Here is a 23,848-nt window from a genome sequence, read left to right as displayed (position 1 = left end):
ATATCAAATCGCCCGTGTGCTTTTGATTTATTAGTGTTATTGTAATTCATAAGAGTATTCATAAACCACATTCAAATCAAGCAAAATTAAGCTTTAGGTTCTAATTAACCTGCCCTAAACTCAAATGCAAAATTAAGCCTACATATATATATATCAAATCGCTCGTTTTACTTTTAGGACACCTCAGTAAAATTTAACTTAAGCTCGACATAAAGATGTGAATACTGAAATACTATTCGATTCTTGTGCCGACCAAACTAATCCAACATAAATCTGATGACAAACCCAATCACTCACTTGGACCGAACAAGTCGAATCTTTAGCTTAAAGAAAATTAATTAGAAAAAATAAAACCTCCCCGAGCTTCCTACACTCATAAAAAAAAAAAAAAATTCCCGTTAAGGTTGGAGCACCAGAGGTCTCGTTTCTTTTGCTCAAGCATTACAATACTTTGAAACAAGGAGTTGCCATGAATTGTTAGGCATTCCTAAACTTAGATTTGGTAAGGCTACAAACAGGACAAAGTATCAAATGCTAATGTTGGAAATTAAAAATTCTGGTCTTCAAATTATACAGAAGTCAGAACCATCAGCCAAATATCAATACATATCGAGGGGCGGAAGAGTAACATTTTGTATCAAAATTGTAGGAAAGCCACAGTTGGAAGACGCGTGAGACGAAAACCTGCCAAGAATTCTTGGGCAGCTCCCCATCCCTAAATATGCAGAAGAGTGGTGGGAGACTGCGTAATCCATTCAATTCGTTTCTGGTGGTTTTGTTTGGTGAATTGTTGTTTCCAGACACTCTTTGGCTCTGTGGACCTTTGATTGAAGATAAAAACTCCCATTCTTGGTGTTCCGTTCGAACAGGTTATCATACCTCTGAAAACAAGAGGTGATATTCCAAGTCAAGGCCATTATTTGAAGAAAACAGAAAAAAAACATACAGACTTCTTTTAGTGATTGTATAGGGGAGGTGAAACCTTCAAAATCTCTTCCCATGTTGTCTGTTCGGTGACGCCTAAAATTTGCCTTGCCTCTTCTTCAGTCATTGTCTTACCTGCCCTTTTGATGTTCTGCACAGCTTCTTGAGCAACTCCATTCTTTGAGGCATCTGAAATAAATAGTAAAAGTGTAAGAAATATTGAAAAAGGCCAATCCTAAAAAAGGATCTGACCACACAGCATGATCATAATCCATGAGTTATTCCCAAACTAATTTCAATGAAAGCAAAAGATACATTCGATCAAATTGAACTGTTATGGTGAAGGCTCATATGCACCAACAGTGATATGTTATCAGATTCAAAGCTCCTGAATCGAAAACAAAGAGACCCCCAACTATTCTTACTATTTCTCCATATAAAAGGTTGTCATTGAACACATCTTATAATCTGTTGAAGCTTCTAAGATGTTCACAATAAGCTTACACAAGAACGCCAGTCAGAATCCCAAAAAAAGACTTACTTGCAAGTGCCTGACGATATGCTTGCACCAACGCTCTGGCCATTATTCCAGAGCCCATTACAATCAAGTTTGCGAGAATCCTCGCAGCCTACAAAATTAAGTGACAATAATAATGAATTAGCAATTGAACACAGCCTCCCAAATAATTACTCTTGATTTTAATGGTGGGGGAGTTGGTTCTTAAGTTCAATATAACCCGGGGGTCCAAATATGATTATCTGTTGTTTAATACTGGACATTTAAGCTATTTCAGGAATGTCAAATATAAAAACAAGATCCAAACATGAAAGCAAGCATAAAATTGCGTTAAGATAAACGTAAGTTATTTGCAGTACATATAAAAAATAGATAAGTTATCCACGACTCTCAATTCAAAATTGGCAGAAGACCTTAATACTATCAAGATAGATCAAAATTGCATGAGAAAATGTAGCATTCATTCAGAGCTAATCGAATAGCGCATTTCCAAGTCGTATCAGTACCATGTTACCTGGGCAAGAAATACTGCTTGCAACACAAAAATATGCCTCATCGATACAACAGAAACATAGGAACAGATATAAAATAACCTTTCAATTGTTCTGGAAAAGAATTTCATATCCCTAAAGTTGCATGCCAGGACTTGATCACTCGCAAGATATCATCCTTTCCTATGAGCACTTGAAGATAAATCAATATATCATGCTAAAAATGGAAATGAATTACATCCATGGTTTACTTTCCCGAATTACCAGTGTGTGTACCACTGACTCTCAAAGTACCTTCTATGGGAAATAAATAACAGTTTGTGACAGAAGCTTAAAATTTAAAGAAATTGGATCAAAGATAGAAATCAAAACTCGACAGATTACTGCACAACACTCTCCTGTTTCTTCGAAAATTGACATCCTCAAATTCCATGAAGAGCTATAGAACTAGCCATCCGATCAGATAAAATAGATAGCTTAACTTTAGGTTTCTACCAATTAAATCTCTTTAAATGCACTTCGATTTTCATAAGTAACTTATGCTTTCAATATTTACCAAATCACCACAATCGAAATTCATGGATTCTGTATTCATCTACTGAATTAGATTTACAAAAAATCGACATGAAAGATTTTTTTGAGCCTACAAAAAGCCATTTGGATAACAAAAAATACAATACTATGAGGAAACAAACCACATAAAATGGTTAGAGTAAGCTGAATGGAAAAAAAACTCCTGTTTCATCTCTTTTTCCGCGTTTCAACCATGTCCGCAATTCATGTAAATACGTGCGTGAGAATAGGTTTACCAACTATAAAAAACTAACGAAACAAATTAATATTGAAACGCACAAAAGGAAAGGAGAAAAAGACAGAGAAGTGAACCATGGCAGGCGGTGGACGTAGCTTCGACCGGAGTTGATGAAGGCGGTAGCGTCGATCAGGGCGATGGTGATGGAACGGAGGGATATAATGGACTTTTCTTGATTTATTTGCTTTACATTTCAACCTTAGAAAAAGGGGAATTGTAAATTGTTAGGTACAAGGAACCGGGGTTAGTAAGCCGGGTCCCTTTGATTTTAGAGAAGAACCGGGGTTACGAAGCCCGGCTCTTGAGGAGACTAATTTTTTTTTATTTATTTTTGAAGGATATTTGTAATGAAATTTATTATTTATTATTTGAGAAATAGATGAAGATTCTGCAGCGAAGGAACCTATTTTCTTCAAAAACACCGTTTCTTGGATCACTAAACAAGTCCACTTTCATCCCATAACATTTTTCATTCCTTCAGCTCGAACCCTTCATTCAGTGACAGGTTCTTTTCTTTCCATTTGGCCTGATTCTGCTTGTTTTGTTTGTTTGTTTTGTTTTTGTTTTTCCGCTTTTTTATTTGTTTGTGGCATTTCAGTGTTTTAGAGTGTAATCTTGTATCGTTCGCAGTTCTTATGTTTTTCTGAATGGAATCAGTACATCGAGCTGAAGTTTTAAATTTTGGCGTTTGAAGAAAGTGAAAAGTGGATAGATCATCTAAGTTCAACTTTGTTTGGTTGTTTGATTTATTATCCGACTGGGGATTGGTGTGCTGGTTTTGACGAGTGTACTTCTTAAAAATGTTTTTTGTTTTTTACTTTTGTATTTAAAATTTACATGCTTTTAGATATTGTTTTGTTGTTTGATTAATTTGCGGATCTGTGGCTGAAGATGTTTTTAGAATTCCAAATATTAAAAGGCCAAATCAATCAACTTTAAATTTTCCGTTGTGTCCAGCGTGAATGAGATTTCGTATTCAGGTGTAAAATGCTTACGTTTCTTCTCGGTTCTATAATTGATTCTCCTTTATGGGCTGATTTCTCTAGATGATCGAACACTTCTTTATATTCTTGAAGGGTGCAAGCTATCCCAAAATTTCAGAACAGCGAATTCTGTACACGGAAAAATCATTAAACATGGGTATGGAATGTACGGATCCCTTTTATCCCAGTTGATTACTGTGTATACATCGTGTGAACAACTCAATCTTGCTAAAGAAACTACTAGATGAATTTTGCCACCTTAATTTGTTGTGGTTTCTTCCAATTGGGTTATCGATAGTTTCATGAAGGTTGATTTGATGTTGCCAAGAAAATATTTTTGTCATCATCTGCTCGAGATATAGTCACATGGAACTTAAAAATTGGAGGTTGTGTAAGAAACGGATACTTTCTTGTGGCAATTGGCATATTCAAAGACATGTTAAAAGCAAGTACTGAACTGGACGGATTTACTTTTGCGTTTGCTATTACCGCTTGCTCCAGGCTTGGAGCTCTTAATCATGGACAGTGGGTGCATGAGTTGATGATCGAGAAAAAAATTCAACTAAATATATTTTGTCTTCTGCACTCATAGATATGTACTCAAGATGTGGAAGAATTGAGATAGCTAAATCTATATTTGGTACTGCTGTAAGATATGATGTTTCCGTATATAATGCTATGATTAACGGTTTCGTGATACATGGCCTTGTTTCAGATGCAATATCAGTGTTCTTAAACATGCAAATAAAAAAAATTTCACCCACCCGATCCGTTACCTTTATCGGTATTCTGACAGCATGTAGTCATTTGCGATTTGTAGACCAGGGTCGCTATTATTTTAACATAATGCAAAAGAATTTCTCGATTCAGCCACAGCTTGAGCATTATGGAGCCATGGTTGATCTGTTTGGAAGAGCAGAACTGCTAGAAGAAGCTTGTGCATTAATTCAGGAAATGTCGATGGAACCTGATGTTGTTGCATGGACGGCACTGCTTAGTGCTTGAAAACATGTAAAAATTACGAGTTGGGTGAAATTGCGGTTGGAAAAATTAAAGAATCTTGGAACTGGAGATTACGTATTGCTGTCAAATATGTACTGCTCTGTAAGTAAATGGGACAATGCAGAAACTGTGAGGCATGTCATGAATACGAAAGGAGTCCGTGAGTTTAGAGGAAGAAGTTGGGTCGAATTGCATGGTTCCATTCACTACTTTCACGCTGGTGATAGGTCACACCCTGAAACTGAGGCGATCTACAGAATATTGGAAGCGTTGATCCATCACACAAGAATGGAATGTATGTGCACGAGACTCTGTTTTCATGGATATATCTGAGGAAGAAAAGGAGGAAAACTTTAATTATCACAGTGAAAAAAGCTGGCCTTGGGGTTTGGGATCCTGAAATCTAGTCCAGGAACTGAAATTTTGATTTCTTAGAACTTGCGCACTTGCGCCGACTGCCACTCTTGGATGAAAATCGTGTTGTTGAACAGGATTATAACAGTAAGGGATAGTGTTAGAATATGCCTTGAACCTGTCTAGCCCCTGCTACGACCCTTAACGGGGTCTCGCTGAATAAATACTGCGATTGGTCGTAGGTTCGAATCCTACTTGGGGAGATTTGATTCATTTTGAATTAACGAATTCAGAATAAAGGGGCTCACTTTGACCGTTAAGAGTAGGGAACCTGTCCCCCGTCTTTGTTTCTATCTCATCGTATCCCATTCTGTTCCGCGAGATTTAAAAATGACCGTCAATACCTCGGTGTAGGTCCGGAATAATCCTTTGCTCCACAGCCCTGGGCTTATTCTGTAACCTAGAAACATACTCTGTAATTTCTGAATACAAAAGGCAATAAAGCATCCTCTTCTCTGCCCGTGGACGTAGCTAACACATTGTTAGTGAATCACGTAATTTTGTGTGTTGATTTTTTACGTTAATCTTTCTTGCATTTGTTTTAACAGATAGGATGTGGTTTCATAGTTTTGAAAAGGGCTCATGTACCTATAGAGATTATTGGTAGCTGAACTTGAAATTCGCATATTATGGGTCCTGCATCGACCTTGCAAGAAAGATGTGGATTCAACCTGGTAGCAAATCTGATGGTGAACAAAGGTTGAGGTGCATCATATGGGATGAGCTAATGAGGGGTTTGTTTCTCTCCGAGACTCAGTGACAATGAGCTAGAATTTTTTTTAGAAAAAATTCAAGTACATGAATATTCAAATTTTACTTGTTGAGCTTAGTTGCTTCTTAATCCATTAATGCAGTATTCCTTTGTTGATTCTTGAGCTATGGTTGCTCCTTAATTAGGTGAAAAATGTTTCTACTTGTGCATTAGATATAAATCGAACACCAACAAATAAAAAAAAAGTGAAGCAACGCAATCTTGAGAGTGAGGCCTGACCTTCTCAATTTCGACGCATCCTCTGATCTTGTAAATGGAAAGGTATTCCTGACGGATTTAATATTATCAATCACATTTTTTGTATGTGATTTAGATTTTAATTATTTATATTTATAGAAAAAAAAGAATATGAATAATCTCCCATGAAAATGTCACCACCACCACGAGGTTTCTCTATATAGACACTGATCGAGTATTAATTTGCACAATCTCGTGTTTCTCTTGCAAGAGATTCACATGTGTTCATTTGTTTTTTCAACGAAAAAAAAAAGTTGACACTATATGTTACAATTAACAAAAAAAATACAATTTTCTACATTCATGCATCATATTTGTCCCCCAAGTAGTAGATATTAAGTAACTTTTTCCTCAACGTATTAACCTTGAGAATTATCACAATATGATAATTGATGGGAGGAGTACAATTTGTTAAGATAAAAAATATTATAACTTGTTTGATTAGTTATTTCTGTTAATTATTTAATCAAATTCTTGGAAGTTGTATATCTGAGCTTGAACAATTATTTTCATTGAGCTAAATTTTTTGGAGGAGTTAGAATCAAGTCCATAATCTCAATATGGTATCAGAGCTCACATTTCAAGTAAGAAGGTGTTTATATGTCACACATCGATTGAATTAAGTTCATGAAAATTGTATATATGAGCTTGAACAATCTTCTCTTGATCTAAATTTTAGGTTGAAGTTAGATTCAAATCCATTATCTTAACATGAAATAGAGATAAAACCATTTGGGATGGAGTAAGACATAAGTCCAAGATGTTAATATGATATCAGAACAGACATACATAACGATCAATAAAAAAAGAAAATTTCTTATGATACACTGGATCTGGCTCCGGTATGTATTGGAGTATCCTAATGAGCCACCTGCTAACGTGGGGCGTAAGAGTATGTGTTAGATGTCAACATCGACTTAATTAGGTTCTTGAAAGTTGTATATATGAATCTAAATCATCATCTCCGTTGAACTAGTTTTTGGAGTCGTGTGTTAAATTAAATTTTGAGAATTATATATATTGATCCAATTTTTTGTTAAACAGGCTCAAATTCATATTGAGACAGACTACTCAAATATATAATCTTAACAAGTTGAAAATTAAGATGATGAAAAATACATCGTACATGAAAATTATAGATTAAACACCGAATATCTCTCTCTCTCTCTCTCTCTCTCCCCAAAAGCTACTTGACAGCCACTTGCCCATCCAGACCAAACATCCCTTCCTCCGCCAAAAAATATATCGAGCTTACCTGTTTCTACAAGCAAATCACATACCTGGAATTTCTTTATTATTATTCTTTTTGGTGATGCATTGCCAAAAATCCCAGCTTGCAAGAAATGGCTTACCCGCCAACTACCCTTTGTGATGACATTCCAACTGTCGAAGTTCTCTCACTTCAACCATTAGCATTAATACCAAGTTAATTTTTTCCCATAATTTGTTCTTTGGGGCTGATTTAATGTGATAAAGCATTGGGATTTCCTTGATTTATTGTCTATTTTGGTCGATTCTTGAGGGAGAGTGGTGGGGAAGTGTGAAACATGAAGAGCGGAAGATGGGTTTTTGCTGTGATTTTGGTTTTGTGTTCCTGTTGGAGGATCGGAGCTTTCAAGTTTCAAAGGACGCAACAAACTGAGAGAATCTCCGGTAAGAATCTTGTTTTCCTGTGTTCTTGGTGGGCCTTTTTCCTTTTCTTTTGTTCATTTAACTTGACTTGGTATTTCGTACCATTATCGGTTAAGTTGGATTAACATCTTATGGTTTGTTTTCGATTCAGTCTTGTTGAACTAATTTTTTATTTGAGAAAAAGCGAGGACTGCTCGTTCGCAGTTCAATTTTCAATTTTTTTTTTAAATGCAAGTTTCAAAAGGTTTGTGACTTGGTGCTGATGCCACAACACAATTGGGGGTTATTTTCAATGTGATTTTTGGCTTTGTTTGAACTGCCATGAGAAGTATTGGTGAATTGAAGTTTGATTTCATATAACACAGTACATTGTGGGGAAGAAACAATTGTATTTATCGTCATAATGACTTGCTTCAATAGGGTTTTGTGGACTTCTGTTCAATTCTAGCATGAAGTATGTGCGATTGCCTTTACACTAATTATATATAATATGAATTAAAAGAAAAGAAAATATATAAAAGTTAAAAATTCAATTCTAAAACTTATATTATTAGCAATGATAATAAACAAAACACATATAAAACAATATAGATTGAAACAAACTAAAAAAAAATTTATCTTTCCACTCACCATACATTAGGGAAAGTAACAAAAAAATCAACAATTTACATGAAGAGGAAATTACATGTATAATATATAGATAATACAACATATGTCAATTCAAATTTATAGTTTTACTTCAAAGATTTACTATCATTGTAACATTCCATTAAATATATATCATAAAGTAAATAGTAAGTGCAATACGGAAAAAAATGGATGACGTGACACTTGAAAAAAACGACAACCAAACAAGTAAATTAAATGAATTGCTCTCTCTTCATTTTGCACTTACCTATCTGCAATTCCTTGAGAGAAACTCGATGTTAAAACTATGATCATAAATACAATTTTCCAGAAAATATCGAACTTTTCAATCTTAAGCCCTTAACAATTAAAAAATACCCCAAACAAGGTGGATCACTTGTGAGTATTCAGAGGAATTAAAGAGTTAGTTATATAATTTAAATTGTAATTAATTTTAGCCTTTCATTTGACATTCATAGTCATTGTGATTAATATTAGCCTTTAATTTGACATTCATGGTCATTGACCCATTAATCTAATAATAAATTATTTTAGAAAATTAAAGTGATAAAAATAAAAATAATTTGGAATATAATTTTCATATATGTCTTATGATATTAAAATTTTAAAGATGTCCCTGCGGAGTCTTTCGATTTATGTAGCTGATTTGAGATATTCAAAATTGGACAATTAAAGTTATTTAAAATAATTATAAAAATATTTAAATTTTCAGGCACAATAATCATATTATAATGAAATGAAAATATATATGAAATGAATAAATAACGTAAATTAAATAATAAACACATATAATGCAAGGACAAGTGAAGAGACGGAGATAAATTTAATAATATCCAAATCATTACAATTCACATTCACATTAACAATAACAAATAATCATAAATCAAAAAACTTAATTCATATATTCTCCTAATTAACTTATAATCATTTCATTATAAACCAATTAATTGACATATTAGTTAAATAAATATATGCACCGAATTATTCTATTTACGTTCAACAAAAAGACAAACAATGCTACGTAAGATAACCATATTCAACCTCTGCACATACCAAATTTTTTTAGTAATGGAGTCAATTTACTAAAAAAAATAACATAAATGAATGAGCATAAAATATATTGTATTAATTCGTTCAAATTAATTGTATTTTTTAGTTATGATTGATTATTTTTTTGTCAATATAATTGTCATTAAATTAACTTTACAGGTACAAATAGATTGTCATGTCATTATTCTTATAATTAAGTACTATTTGATAATATATAATTTTGGAGATGCTAAAATAAAATAGAAGTTAGGAGAGGAATTAAAACAATTAATTATTCAATTTATTTTATTTATCATTAGAATTAGTGAGAAAAAACTAATGAAAAATTGATTTGATTTTCCAAGTAAACTCTTTCTCATTTAACATTTTACAAAAATATCTTTCTAGTATCATATCATATGATATATGTAGATGATTTTATAGCTACGTATGTTAAATTTAGTAATTTTATTGATTAATAATATTTAAATTCGCAATAATTTTGGGTTATAAAATATTATATTTGTTCATGAAGTTTGAAATTTGACAAAATAAATTTTAAAAAGATTGTTTAAATATTATTTTCTTTCAGTCCAGTTCATTTATTTAATTTAAAATGATTTTACTTTTTTTTTGTTTTCTCATTTGCCAATATATTTAATCTAGATTTATTTAGATGACTCTCCATTCAAAGCATTCAGATACTTTATCTGGATCCTTCATATATATAAATTTTTGAAGTATCTTTTAATTTAATTACATTATAATTATTTTTAATAATTTTTGAGTTTATCTACTGATAGTGAAATATACCAATAAATAACACAATTAATTTAATTTAGAATTTAAATGAAATTCCAAGAAAATTATTAAAACTAGAAAAATAATTAATGCTAATATTAAGTAAATTTAATAGTGATCTTTTTAATTAGCTCAAACATTTAAGAATATGAACATGACTTACTTTGCTGCATACAAACTAAAGTATAAATATAACTCAACCTTATTTTTCTCATGTCCGTTTATAATTGAAATTTTTTTCCATCCACACTTTTATAGATATATAGAATAAAATAAAATGTTTTTCAAAAAAGAATCAAGTGGAATGCAATATGTTGTGTTTCGTGATGTACACATAAAAGTGTGTATAGAAGATTAATTTTGTCAATGCTTAATTAGAAAACGATGTCATTTATCCACACTTTTACAGGTACTAGCATGATGCACGTGCGTTGCACGTAATTTCAATTATATTATAAAAATTAAAAAAATATGATTTTCTAAAAAAAAAATTGAATCATTTTGTTATTTATCTGAGCTTAATTTCTTATCATATTAGATGATTTATAAAAACTTATATAACTTACTTTCAAAATTGTTTCCCAGAATCCCAGATTAAAATTCAAGCAGTTGATTTTATGCTATATAATAAATTGTAATGAACATAATATATAAAACAAAATGAACTGAAACAAATTTTTTTAAAAAAATTATATATTCAAACACAACGTATAAATCATAATAACTTAAAAATCAACCAAATTATGTATAAATCATAATCTACAAAAGCGAAGCGTACTAAAGACAAATAATTATCAATTTAAAATCACTATGACTAACTCTTAAAAACAATATTAATACCAACGAAATAGTAAAATTCATAGAAAAATATAACTCATAATATTTAATTTAACCTCCTAATTTTTTTTTTACTTTTTATTTTTACAATTCTATGGATAATAAATTCTATATATCGATCTTTCGTAAACTAACATTGATGACTGTTACTTTCTTGTTAAATAAGTTTTAAAATAATAAATAAATCAATATATGTAAAAAAACGGACATTCAAATAAGATTATATGGTAAATATCAAATAAACTCATATAATTATTAAATATAGATTTGAAACTATATGATTTTAACCATTAAAATTTGAAATATAACAAAAGAAATAGACGTTCATATATATTTTTGTGATACTATAATTTATTACTTAATTAGAAATTGCAATGAAAATATAATTACAAAATTACAATAAAATCATTGGAAAAACATGTAGAGAGAATTAAAAGGATAAAACATTTAAATGTAGTATAAAGATGAGTTATTTGATAAAATTAATATAGGAGTTACATTCTAATCTTAAAGTCATGTGTGTAGAAGGTTAATTTTGTCATTGCACAATTGGAAAACAATACCTTTCATCCACACTTTTATAGGTATATAGATATAGATATAGATGGATGTGTTTGTAGCCCTTTATTTTCTATTGGTAAATAAACTCCAAGGATATATGTTTTTTTTTTCCGTTTGCCAGACTTGAAAAACTTGGTTCAATCTGTAATTGCTTGTTGAAGTATCAAATCATTAACGAGTTTGTTTTTAACTCCTCAAAACATCATGTTCATGTACCAAAACCATAGAACAAACTCCTTGAAATATGTGTCGAGCATGCTTAAACAGACAACTTCGCACAGAGCACTTTCCTGAAATTACAATTCCGGCAAAACAACTTCTTGAAGTTAGTGTGTCCAGTATGTTCAGCAGACACTCATCACTGTGCACAGAGCACTTTCCTTAAATCACCGTACCAGTGTTCACTGAACACACCACACTCTACTATCAGGTGAACTCATTTTCTAGGTAGCCCGTGTGACCCATGATTTTCTGGTGTGTCAGAGGTTCCAGTTTTGGACCGGCTTTCAGTTGTTTTTAGATCAAATTATTCCAGTCTTTTAACTATTTTTGGTGGGGTTCTGGACTTCTGGTGACATGCTTAGCCATGTAGGTTTATTGTATTAGGAAAGTAGCGATTACTAGAGAAGTTTAAGCCATTTTATGGTGTCATCTGGTATTTGTATGTGTTCATTAGATCATAAAGCTGCTAATGGTAAGTTAACGGGTTTTGTTTTTGTGCAAGCTGTTGTCAAAGCCTATGAAGCATGTCTTCTGGGTATTTGTGTTAAAGAGTCCATTTGGACTACTTTTGTAGTGTCTTTACCCGAGCACTACTAAACAGACTAATAAACATGCAACATTAAACTTAATAACAACAATTAAAGAACGGAAACCAAATACTTAATCATCTTACAACCCAAACGAAAACAAAACAATAACAGCAATATTAAACATTAATTCAACCATATCGAAAACATAATTGTGAATGAGGAAACAATAAACCACATAAAACCTCCACTGGATCACCACCAAAAACCCAACTGCTCTAGCCATTGTCCTGGCCATCCGAACCGTCCAACCTAAGACCTGCCCAGTGGAATGGGAAGCCCAATGCAACAGATAAATATGCAGAATATAAGTATGTATACTACGCTTGGATATCTCGGTACATCACGTACCTCACTAAAACAATTTGATAGAAAGCTCTGAATCTAGACAATACCAACATAATGAAATCACAATCAAACCAGATCTTGAATTACCAAACATGCTGCAAAGTTCTCCCTAATGATCCTTAAATCACTATTTAAGGTTTTAGGATTATACCTCCCTCCGTCGTCAGCCCGCTGATGATGTCTCGATCTCAGTTAACCGACCCCTCCTCGAGTCGACACTAGCTCTGAAACTTCCCGACACCAAAGTGCCCTAAAAATTGACTAGAAAACCTAAGATATATGGTTAGAAGTCTCTCTGAAGAATGCGGTGTAGGAAACAAAAGAAATCAGCTTTCATTTATAGGCTAGATCCGCACTAGTTCAGAAATCCGAATCAATCTTATCTGTCAAGTGTCAGAATCTCATTTGTCTAGTAGGATTTTCTCGAGATAATGTAATGTGAAGTAGATCGGGTTGTCCATTTTAAATTCAATAGATCCAACAGTTTGATCCCGAATTATCAATTCCTTAATAATATTTAATTAACAACATTTTAATTATCTCTTAATTTGTACGTCATTCAAAATAAGAATTCGGGTCATTACAACTTTGGGAGTTGATTAAAAGTGCACATATATTCGATTGTTTTGAAATGTGTTTTCCAAAAATTGATTTGTTTAGTGGGATTTAAGTATTTTTTAATGTCAAAAACGGTTCTACAAAGAAAATGAGTGCAGGCCCCGTTGTTCATGTTTTATACTTTGTTGCTAGCTCTTCAATTTGTTCAAATTCTTAAGGTATTATCAGTCGAAAGAATAACTCGTACTGTGTGAATTGACATGACATCAAACTGTTAGGAGCAAAAAACACCTGGCTGGGTAATTGATTCTCTATGTTTTTTTAAATTTGAACTATCTACTAGTTCAGTTGACAAGCTTCAACTTCTTTTGAGATATTATTAATTTGAACTTATAATCATGCTTAATATGTCTATCAATTGAATCTCAGGAAGTGCTGGTGATGTTTTGGAAGATGACCCGGTTGGAAGGTTAAAAGTTTTCATTTACGAGCTCCCCAGCAAATACAACAAAAAGATTCTACATAAGGATCCAAGATGTCTCAATCATATGTTTGCTGCAGAGATTTACATGCACCGTTTTCTTTTATCAAGCGCTGTTCGAACTCTTAATCCTGAAGAGGCTGATTGGTTTTACACGCCTGTGTATACTACTTGTGACCTCACACCAAATGGTCTCCCTTTGCCTTTCAAATCGCCTCGTATGATGAGGAGTGCGATACAACTTATTGCTTCAAATTGGCCTTATTGGAACCGGACTGAAGGTGCAGATCACTTTTTCATTGTGCCTCATGATTTTGGTCCATGCTTTCACTATCAAGTAAGAAATTCATTCAATGCATCTCTGTATTCTATACTTACAAATTCAGGATTCCGTTATCATTTTTTTCTGACGGAAAAATGTGGATATCATTTACTAGACTATAAACTTTGAGAATTTGGTATATTAAAGAAATATTTTCTTGTTATCACTGACAGAATATCATCCAGTGCAATTTGTATGTCAAAATGTCAATAAGCATCATATAAACAACTGATACCATATATTTAAAAAGAGAGTATGTCTCCCGTGAGACAATCTGTGTCACGGATCAATGTCCATAAGACGGGTCGACTTAGTCCATATCCAGAGTAAAAAGTAATATTTTTGACATATAAAGTAATAATTTTTCATGTGTCGGGTCGGCTAAGAGATCTGTCTCATCAAATGTACTCGCGAGACGGTTTTGTAGGAGTTTTTGTGTTAAAAAAGTTATGTCAAGTCCTATATTGTAATAAGGAGTTAAATTAGTGTTTATGTCAGTTTTAGCTTAAATGTCTTGAACTTACTATAAAATATTGGAAATAATTTTGTTACATACGAATATTTCTTTGTTAAATGTATGTACCATTCTTGTTGAAGGAAGAGAAAGCTATTGAAAGGGGGATTCTTTCACTACTCCAACGGGCTACCTTGGTTCAAACTTTTGGACAACGAAACCATGTTTGCTTAAAGGATGGTTCTATCACAATTCCTCCATATGCTCCTCCACAGAAAATGCAAGCCCATTTAATTCCTCCTAGTACTCCTCGGTCGATCTTTGTTTACTTTCGAGGTTTGTTCTATGATGTTGGTAATGATCCTGAAGGTGGTTACTATGCAAGGTATTCTCTCACTCTTTATTCAGTTAGAATGCGTATTTTTTAAAATAAGAAAATCTAAATTGGTGAGTCCATTAATAAGTATTTTTTAAAAAATAACTAAATAAGCAAACAACATAATCTATCGTATAAAAATAGCTGCTGTCACATTCAAATAGAGTCATTCATTATTAGAGTTATTTGAAATCACTGTTTACTCGCCTGTTCTGAATTATGAAAATTACGATAATCACTTGATGGTTTCTTTGAGGATTGAGAGACATGTCCGGTTCTTTTTGTGAACACAAAAAACCTCCTCACCCAATTGAATAAAGGTGGGCCTAGCAATTTAACCAAGGGGGAAAGTTCATAAAATTTAGTTTGTGAAACATTCATCTAAAATTTCACCATCATGCTTAAAGTTTTATATTCCCATCTGGAATCTAGATTTTGTAGTAATATCTATGCTACTAACTTCGCAGAGGAGCCCGAGCGTCAGTGTGGGAAAACTTTAAGGACAATCCTTTGTTTGACATCTCCACGGAGCACCCAACCACTTACTATGAGGATATGCAGAGGGCTATCTTTTGTCTGTGCCCACTTGGATGGGCTCCATGGAGCCCCAGATTAGTGGAAGCAGTTATTTTCGGTTGCATCCCTGTCATTATAGCTGATGACATTGTCTTACCGTTTGCTGATGCTATTCCATGGGAAGAAATTGGGGTATATGTAGCAGAAAATGACGTTCCTAAGCTGGATACAATTCTTACCTCGATTCCCATTGACGAAATACTAAGGAAGCAGAGATTGCTCGCCAACCCTTCCATGAAACAGGCGATGCTTTTCCCGCAACCTGCTCAGGCTAGGGATGCTTTTCATCAAATCTTGAATGGGCTTGCTCGTAAGTTGCCACATGGTAATGGTGTCTTCTTGAAACCAGGTGAAAAGATGTTGAACTGGACAGCAGGTCCAGTAACTGATCTTAAGCCTTGGTAATTTGCTGACTGATAATTCAGATTTTTACACACGAATTTCTACCTTTTATGTTTTTGCAGCAGGATTTTGCGTATCTTGAAATATATTTGACGACTCTATTTTTTCTTGTCAAATGGTTCTTTATGGCTTTGTGTTGGCTTCATTTCTTAATGTCGTTTGACGGAGTATGGTTTATCTAGGATTAGGATATGATCTTTGAGTTACAGCATAAATGTTCGTGTGTCGATAAAGATCTTACTATAATGGAGCTCAACTTTTTATTTTAATTTGATCTTGAAATTTATCGATGATTCAAGTCAGATAGCATTTTGAGCTAAAATTTGTTTTAATTGGCGTTCGATTTTTTTGTTTTAAAGTTAGATATCAAGTTGAGATTGATGCTATGGTTTTAATTTGTGGGTTTGTTTTATTTTTATTTTTAAAAAACTAATAGTAAATATATATGATACTTTTTCAATATAGTTCGTGATAAATGGAACTAAACAGGTTTGTTTCATTTCGACGAGGACACAGGAAAATTGCGAGACGGGAAAGTGAATACTCGAAAATAATCTGGCATTTCGAAAATTACAGTGTGTTATTTACACAACAGGATGCATTTAAGAATTAATATAAGAAAGAAACCATCATCACTCTTGTAGAACAAATGAACCTTCTATCTTTTTCTCCAAGAATTTAGGAAAACTTAAAGGGGCAAAAGGGTCGCTAAAACTCGAAGGTGGCGCAGGTTTAAACGCGTATGGGCCGCCCTTGACACCCCAAACCTGAAAAACAAGTGAAGAATATTCTAAATTACTAAAGCATTAAAGACTTGAAAAAACAAAGTTTCATAGAGTCAAAACCAACTTGGTTCCCATCTTCATCGTATCCTTTGTCCCATTTGTGTATTTCATTATTTTTCAATACAGCGAGTTCTGAGGTACAGTATGAAGCACCATTCTGCAATATGTTGGACATCATTAACACATTGGTGTGTCAAATTCTACGGTTATGAAAACCTGATGCAGATTTATCAATTCAAAAGAAAGATCAGTAGACATACCCATGTATTGGGAAATCCGTCTCCTGGTGTTGAACCTTCATACAAGCAACGTTTCCCTCGTTCACAACGTTTCAAATGAATGGTTGTCAAATGCTCGGCAATGTCCTACAGTTAAAGTTGAAGTTACTGTCAAAAAATGTCCTTGTCTGACAAATGTTTTGCCACCAAACCAATTGCCTCTGATATACCCTCACAGCTGCCCTTCAAAAAATAGATATCCGTTTGGGTTTTTTTTTTTTTAAAAAAAGCCCTACTGTAGGCCTAAAAATCTAACTGCCCCAGGCATTTGGCAGCTTGATTGGCACATCCCCTGTAATCCATTGCCGTTCCGTGTGAACAAATTTTACCGAGAAATTTAACCATCTCAGTTTCTTTAAGAATCTACTGTCCTAAAACACAATGAATCTTTTAGCCTAATCTTGAGTATATTTTGGCTTACTTTTAACGATTTGAGATGGTTACTTCGCTCTTTCTGTCTGCTAAATGTCAATGTCGCCAACTATCGATTCAGTTCAAAGCAATTGTAAATGGACACCTCTTCCTCAAAACCAAAGGAAAAGGCAGCAAAGAAAGGAATATATCACCAAAAGATGCTTTCATCAGTTCACTTTATCATGCACGATGATAAAAGGATTTCTTCTTAATCGATTGCACATATTTGCTTCATTCAACATTTTACTCAAATTCTACAAAATATTAGATTTACGAACCAAACGGTACTCAAATATACAATAGCATCACACAAGTTATGAACTTATAAAGGAAAGGTTCTTTTAGCCAAAAGTAAAAGGAAGCAAAGATAAATAGCATTAATCACAACTACTCTTTTAATTTCACATTCAGATATAAAAGACAGCTTACTTCAATAACTTCATCAGGTTGAGGCCGCTGTTCCATTGGTCGATCACAAAAGTTCCGGTACTCTTCTGCATCCCTTATTGCATATGTACGCAGCTGTTCATTGAGCAATGGGTGTTAATCTCAAAATATTACAACTTGGCTCTCAGGGAGAGAAGAAAAAAAACAAAATTGACTTTTGAAAGGTCCTAAGATTCTACCACCGCTCAACTTTAACCATTAAAGACAGTGTATACGAAGAAACTGAGACCAAAAAAAAAGAAGGTGAGTACACATCATGACAAACAAAATCCAAGAGTTATCCGTGCCAATTATCCGTAATAGGAGTCTGTAGAATTATTGCAATAAAACTCTGCCAGATTGAAAAATATGAAAATAACCATCACTGATCGATGAGAAATCACAAGAGTACGCCTACAGGGCAAATAAATAATATAGGCAACAAGGTCAAAGCATTATTCCATGGATCATATTCTTAATGCATGATAAACCAAAGAGAGATCCTTCATTTTGGGTATTAACTATTGTTTCATGACCATAAACATGTTAAATTAAGACTGCATAAATTGTTAGAGAGAATCATTCTTCTTGGTAATATTTCATTCTCCAAAAACCATCCTGACCCAAAAGATCAATTCAATCCACCACTTTCTAAAATATCTGCATGGAATATATATTATGATGGAAAATTCTTAGTTTTTATTTAAGAATTTGTATGCTGCACCACATTAATGCAGTATTTGAGTGTTACTGAAAATGAACACTGGTAAAGTTGCATATAAAATTGAAGGTAACAGCTACAAAATTAAGTGAAATACAGATTTGAAGCTGACCTCAACGTCACATTTCATCTCCTTCGAACAAGGTTTAACCATGAAAAATCTCTGCATCCAGACAATACATATATAAATGAAAGAAAGTAAGAAACTTTGGAATATAGGCCTCCTAGCAATTATAACGTCAACTATTCAAAAGATATAAGCAAATATCTCAACGACATTGCCTTATTATAGTTTCAGAATCAAGAAGATATGGAGATAGAAAGGAATTAGGAACAGCATGAATAAAATGGCATCATGCGAGGTACCTGCCGAAAAGGTTTGCGAGGAGTTCTCCAGAATGCCTAAACACAGAAAATTTAATTAAAAGCCCAGTCACGCAAGTGAAAAATGAATCCAAGGCCAAAGCTTCTTGAAGATGACTTCACAACTTCTGACCTGTTCAAAATATAAAACCTTTGAACCATCCACCATTTCTGCAGCTGGACATGAAAGCCATCTGTAAAACAACATATGATGTCAAAGAAATTTAACATCTTTCAATGAAGAAGAGAAGAAAAAGAAAAACTGTTTCAAATTACGTTTCACTTAAAAAAGCCCATTTTAAAAGAATTTGTGGATAAGAAACTTCTAAACTGACCAGAACTTGGAAGCAATAAATGGCAAACTAACATTCGAAACCAGAAAACAATTATCCAATTTCAGCTGTTTTTTCATAAATTCCAATTCCGAGTCCCCAAATTCTCGAGCTTTCAAACGTAAACAAACATATTTGAAAGTTTCAAGCTTCAACCGTAATATATATTTTCACCAATTTCACAAAGTGGTAAAGAAAAATCAAGCATCATCCACTTCTTTCCTCCCACATATTAACAACACAGACAAAAATTAAAAAGCATATATCAATTAATCAAACCCCATCTCACCAATGAAGCTTTAAAACGCTGCTAGAGCAAATTTCCGTGGTTGAAAACAAGCAGTACCTTATATTGAAGTAATTTTCCGGGTCTCTCGAGGCTTGCTCCCTCGAAAACTAACAGATTTGAAAAACAATTTTTTTAATAAAAAAGATAACTCAATCGCAGAAAAAGAGTATCAAGAAACCTACCTTCTCACCGGCTAGAGAGTCGGCGACGATGCGAGTATGGTCCCAGCGCGTGGTAGACTTGGTGACGCGCTTTAGCAATAACGCGCCGCCGATCAATACCAGAGCTTTCAGCACCACACCGCGAGCTTTGTTCCACCCGTTCGAGTCGGAGCCGGTGTCGGAGCCGGAGCCCGAAGCCGAGCCAGTGCACATAGTATCACGCTACTCAATCCACACACTGCTCCTTCACATTCAATTTTAAGAAGAAAAAATTTAATATTATGGAATTTAATTTAATGGTCTTTTAAAAAAAAATGTGAATTGCACTTTGCACCCAGAGTCCTTTTGATTATTAATTTCTCTCTTAGTTAGTTAAAACAGGAGTAATATATTTTGAGAGATCACAATTCTATCGGACTCACAATTTCAGTACTAATTTGTTAATGTCTCGGATACGATTTAAAACATGTATAATGCACAATTATATGAGTATATATACAAGCCAAAAACTTATGTGATACGGTCTCACGGATCATATTTGTGAAACATATATCTTATTTGGGTTATCCATGAAAAAATATTATTTTTATGTTAAGAATATTATTTTTTATTGTGAATATCGATAGAGTTGACTCGTCTCATAGATAAAGATTCGTGAGACTATCTCATAAGAGACCTACTCTACATACAAATACAATATCTAATAAAGTCGGCAAATATTTATTTATCGTGTTAGAGATGCAAATGACCGCAATTTATAACTGATATTAAAGATCAAAGTTTTTCTTGATAATGTAATTTTGAACTCTATATATGAAAAGGTCTGGTTTAATGTTTGTATGTTAAAACTTATTAGATTATGTTTAAAAATATGCCGAATTAAAATTTAAATTTTGTTCCCAAAAAATACTTTCCTTTTTCTATTGATAGACGTGAATAATTTAAGTCATCTCACATGACCTATAATGTGTGTCGAAGTTTTAAAAAATTTACTTGTCTCTATTTGTACATAAATATTATCACAAAAATTTAAACGAGAGGATTTCTAACTACCCAGCTCATAAAAAAATATTATTATGAATATCAAAATATAATTTTTTACTATAATATGGATCAAGTTAATCCGTCCACGTCTCACAAAATATCAATATGATACTATTTCGAGAGTTTGTAATTTTGTTTTTTAGTTCTTTGAACTGTCACCACACGTATTTCGTTTGATTTATAGCGCTTTTTCAAAGATAATGCGAATGATAATAATATTTATTTAATATTAAGATAAAAGGGTGAATTTAGAATAAAATACAAGAAAATGGGCCAGATGTTTTGGTCCATTGAATGTTGGATCCATTTGATTCGACCCAATAAACTGTCTTGTTCGGCTATTTTTAGTTTCAAGCTATCGTAGAAATTTTGAATCCATATGTTTGGCCCAATATATCAAGACTTTTGGCTGTTTTGAGTTTCAAACTTGGAACTTAAACATAAAACACAAGAGAACTTTTAAAAGGTAATAATGTACGAATTGTCTAAAATGAAGATTATATTTGAGATTTGAGTAAACAATTCTACACAATTTTGAGTTTAAAAAAATGATATTCACATATGGTTTATTAAATAAATAAATATGAAAGGAATGTCATATATTTAACTGCATGTCTCGAGACAATCTCACAAATCTTTATTTGTGATATAAGTCAACTATACACGTATTTATGATATGTTTTTAGCATAAGAAATAAATGATCCGAATAAAAGATACGTATTGACCTCTTATTTTCCGAGGATCCTCTTAATTATTGTAAAGATCACACTGTGTCAGGATATTTCTTGGAGACGATGCATATAAATTTCCATGCTTTTGTTAATTCAAACTTTCTCTGCTAAGTATTTGGTAGCTTCGGAGGAAAAATTTCACGCGGCCAATACAAATTATTGTAATCGAGCAATTTTTGACTTTCAATATTTTTATTAACTAGTTAATGCAGCATGGACCCATGAAAACTACCGAATATTTCAGATATATATATCCAAAAAGAGTTTGGTAAACTGTCCCCATTTGTTGACTGCTCAAAAAATTTGTTTCTTAGCTTGAAAGGAGTTTGACTAATCAATTTATGTATTCGATTTGATTTTGTGCTCCAAATGGTCAACTTAACCTGGTTTGATTATATTCTTTCTTATAAAGAATATATATTTTTAGAGAAAGCAAATAATTTGACATATTAATATTTAGTTCTATTTTTGGATGGATTAATTGGTATCGTAAAAGAAATAACAAGTACTACGAGAAGCCTAGAGCGACCCAACTTCTCAGTTCTCGCCAATTTCTTTACAGTAACATTTTACCAGTCGAAATCCAATATATATATTTTAAAATTCAGGAGTCTAAAGTTTTATTTTTATTTTTTTAAAAAAGAACTTCTTTGCATAAAGTTTGACAAAAAGAATTATTTTTAGTTGCTTTCGCATTGATCTATTGATTTATCGGACGCGACAATAAAACATAAGTAATAAAAAAAAACATTCGAGATATAAAGTAATGTAATAACAATCGTATGGATCATTCGACATCATTCGACTCATTTATGTGATAAATTGAAAGATAACGATAACATGCTTATTTTTAAATTCGAATTATACTAAAACATGAACCAAACAAGTAATAATCAATATAAATCGCTAGCTGGGTTCACTGATAACTTATCATATGACGAAAACCAACAAAGAAAGACTAATCCAGCCCTGATTAATGTAGGAAATGAACAAATTCACAAATAAATTCTTGTGTGTGTGTGTGTGTGTGTGTGTGTGTATATTTACTATATATCATTTGATAATATTTATATAGTGGAAGAATAATGATTCATGAGATACCAAAATCGATATATATACAACGAAGAATTGAAGTAATAAATTTGGTTAAAGTGGCATTAATTAACACAGTTTCCGCACATATGATGCGTAAGTACGTATCCACAATTTATTATTTATTATTTATTAAAAGCGTAACAAATAAAAATAAAAAAGAACATATATCTTATTAGCCAGTTTCACAAATATATCTTATTAGACAGTTTCACAAATATATATTTATAAGACGGGAAGATTCGATTCATACTTGCAGTACCACATTAATAATTTTTCATGGATCGAATCGGGTTAGAGTTTTTTTTTTTTTACACAATTGATTAGTGAGATCTTTTTTTTTTTTTTTGAAAATTAAATAAAGCGTGGACTTGCATTATAAACATTATTATACCTAATCCCGCGTTGAGTTCCAAAAGTTAATTATATACTCTGATCAATACCACGCAATGCATTACTGTATACACATGAAATGATAATTATATTAATGTAACATCATAATTAATAAATATTGATAATGTGTTATAAATTCAAAGAAAACAATTAACTTAACATGCAAATAGCCTGTTAATTGGTCGTTTGGCTGACGATTTTTTGCAAAAAATATATATTCTTTTAGTACACTACTCAATCATAAATTACGTCAAAAATTATTAATATCCATAATATTAAATCTCACAATATTTTACTCGTACTTTTGTATTCTTTATTGAGTTAGACTATATTCGTAAGATGAGTCAACTCGATCCATACATACTAGAAAAAATACTATTTTTGACATAAAAAATAATATTTTTTAGGATTTGGGTCAAATTGAAAATTCGTCTTACAAAATTGACCCGTGAGATAGTCTCACAAGAGTTTTTGTATTAAATCAAATGTGAAACTAAACATTGTAGAGACAAATATTTCTCGGTAAATGAATAAACATTTGAATTCCAGAGTTGGTGTTAGCGCGTTAATGGGAAAACGAAGATCTAATTTTGTCTTTGAATCGAATGATTTGATTTTCAGATTTACATCTCAAATTTCATGACTCGAAACAAAATTGTAAGATATATATGAAATAACTCGTTTTGTTCAAGTATTAATGTATATATTTTTTTGATTCAATCTCAAATCTACTCTGGATGAGCTCAGTCATGCGTCCAAATTCAAAATACAATCTAAATGAATCGCAATAAATATATCAGGAATCAAGGGATATGTAAACCGTCAATAAATTA

General features: G+C 32.5%; 3 protein-coding genes and 1 pseudogene across 4 annotated transcripts; 2 read left to right on the top strand and 2 right to left on the bottom strand.

Annotated features, from left to right (window-relative positions):
- Positions 1-527: 527 nt before the first annotated feature.
- On the bottom strand, positions 528-2,967 carry LOC140834989 (mitochondrial import inner membrane translocase subunit PAM16 like 1-like). 2 transcript variants are annotated; one of them, XM_073200244.1, is made up of 4 exons: positions 2,818-2,967; positions 1,466-1,553; positions 983-1,113; positions 528-881 (listed from the first exon to the last, which is right to left on the bottom strand). In XM_073200244.1, the coding sequence occupies exons 1-4, from the start codon at positions 2,818-2,820 to the stop codon at positions 756-758; spliced, it is 348 nt and encodes a 115-aa protein (XP_073056345.1). In that variant the 5' UTR covers positions 2,821-2,967; the 3' UTR covers positions 528-755. The 2 variants fall into 2 exon arrangements, with proteins under 2 accessions (XP_073056345.1, XP_073056346.1); XM_073200245.1 differs by having other exon boundaries at positions 2,035-2,931.
- On the top strand, positions 2,819-6,106 carry LOC140835542 (pentatricopeptide repeat-containing protein At5g50990-like; annotated as a pseudogene).
- A 1,204-nt stretch (positions 6,107-7,310) lies between these two features.
- LOC140834988 (probable beta-1,4-xylosyltransferase IRX10L) lies at positions 7,311-16,235 on the top strand. Its single transcript, XM_073200243.1, has 4 exons — positions 7,311-7,804; positions 13,804-14,192; positions 14,775-15,016; positions 15,475-16,235. Exons 1-4 carry the CDS (start codon positions 7,699-7,701, stop codon positions 15,986-15,988), a joined length of 1,251 nt encoding a protein of 416 aa, XP_073056344.1. The 5' UTR covers positions 7,311-7,698; the 3' UTR covers positions 15,989-16,235.
- Positions 16,236-16,524: 289 nt separating this feature from the next.
- Positions 16,525-20,030, bottom strand: LOC140834987 (chromophore lyase CRL, chloroplastic-like). Its single transcript, XM_073200242.1, has 9 exons — positions 19,776-20,030; positions 19,651-19,700; positions 19,106-19,166; positions 18,976-19,011; positions 18,722-18,772; positions 17,892-17,984; positions 17,031-17,135; positions 16,835-16,927; positions 16,525-16,752 (listed from the first exon to the last, which is right to left on the bottom strand). The coding sequence occupies exons 1-9, from the start codon at positions 19,965-19,967 to the stop codon at positions 16,618-16,620; spliced, it is 816 nt and encodes a 271-aa protein (XP_073056343.1). The 5' UTR covers positions 19,968-20,030; the 3' UTR covers positions 16,525-16,617.
- Positions 20,031-23,848: the final 3,818 nt, after the last annotated feature.

Source organism: Primulina eburnea, chromosome 6, assembly GCF_022965805.1.
Source record: "Primulina eburnea isolate SZY01 chromosome 6, ASM2296580v1, whole genome shotgun sequence".
NCBI lineage: Eukaryota > Viridiplantae > Streptophyta > Magnoliopsida > Lamiales > Gesneriaceae > Primulina > Primulina eburnea.
This window is presented reverse-complemented; position numbering and strand designations above follow the sequence as displayed.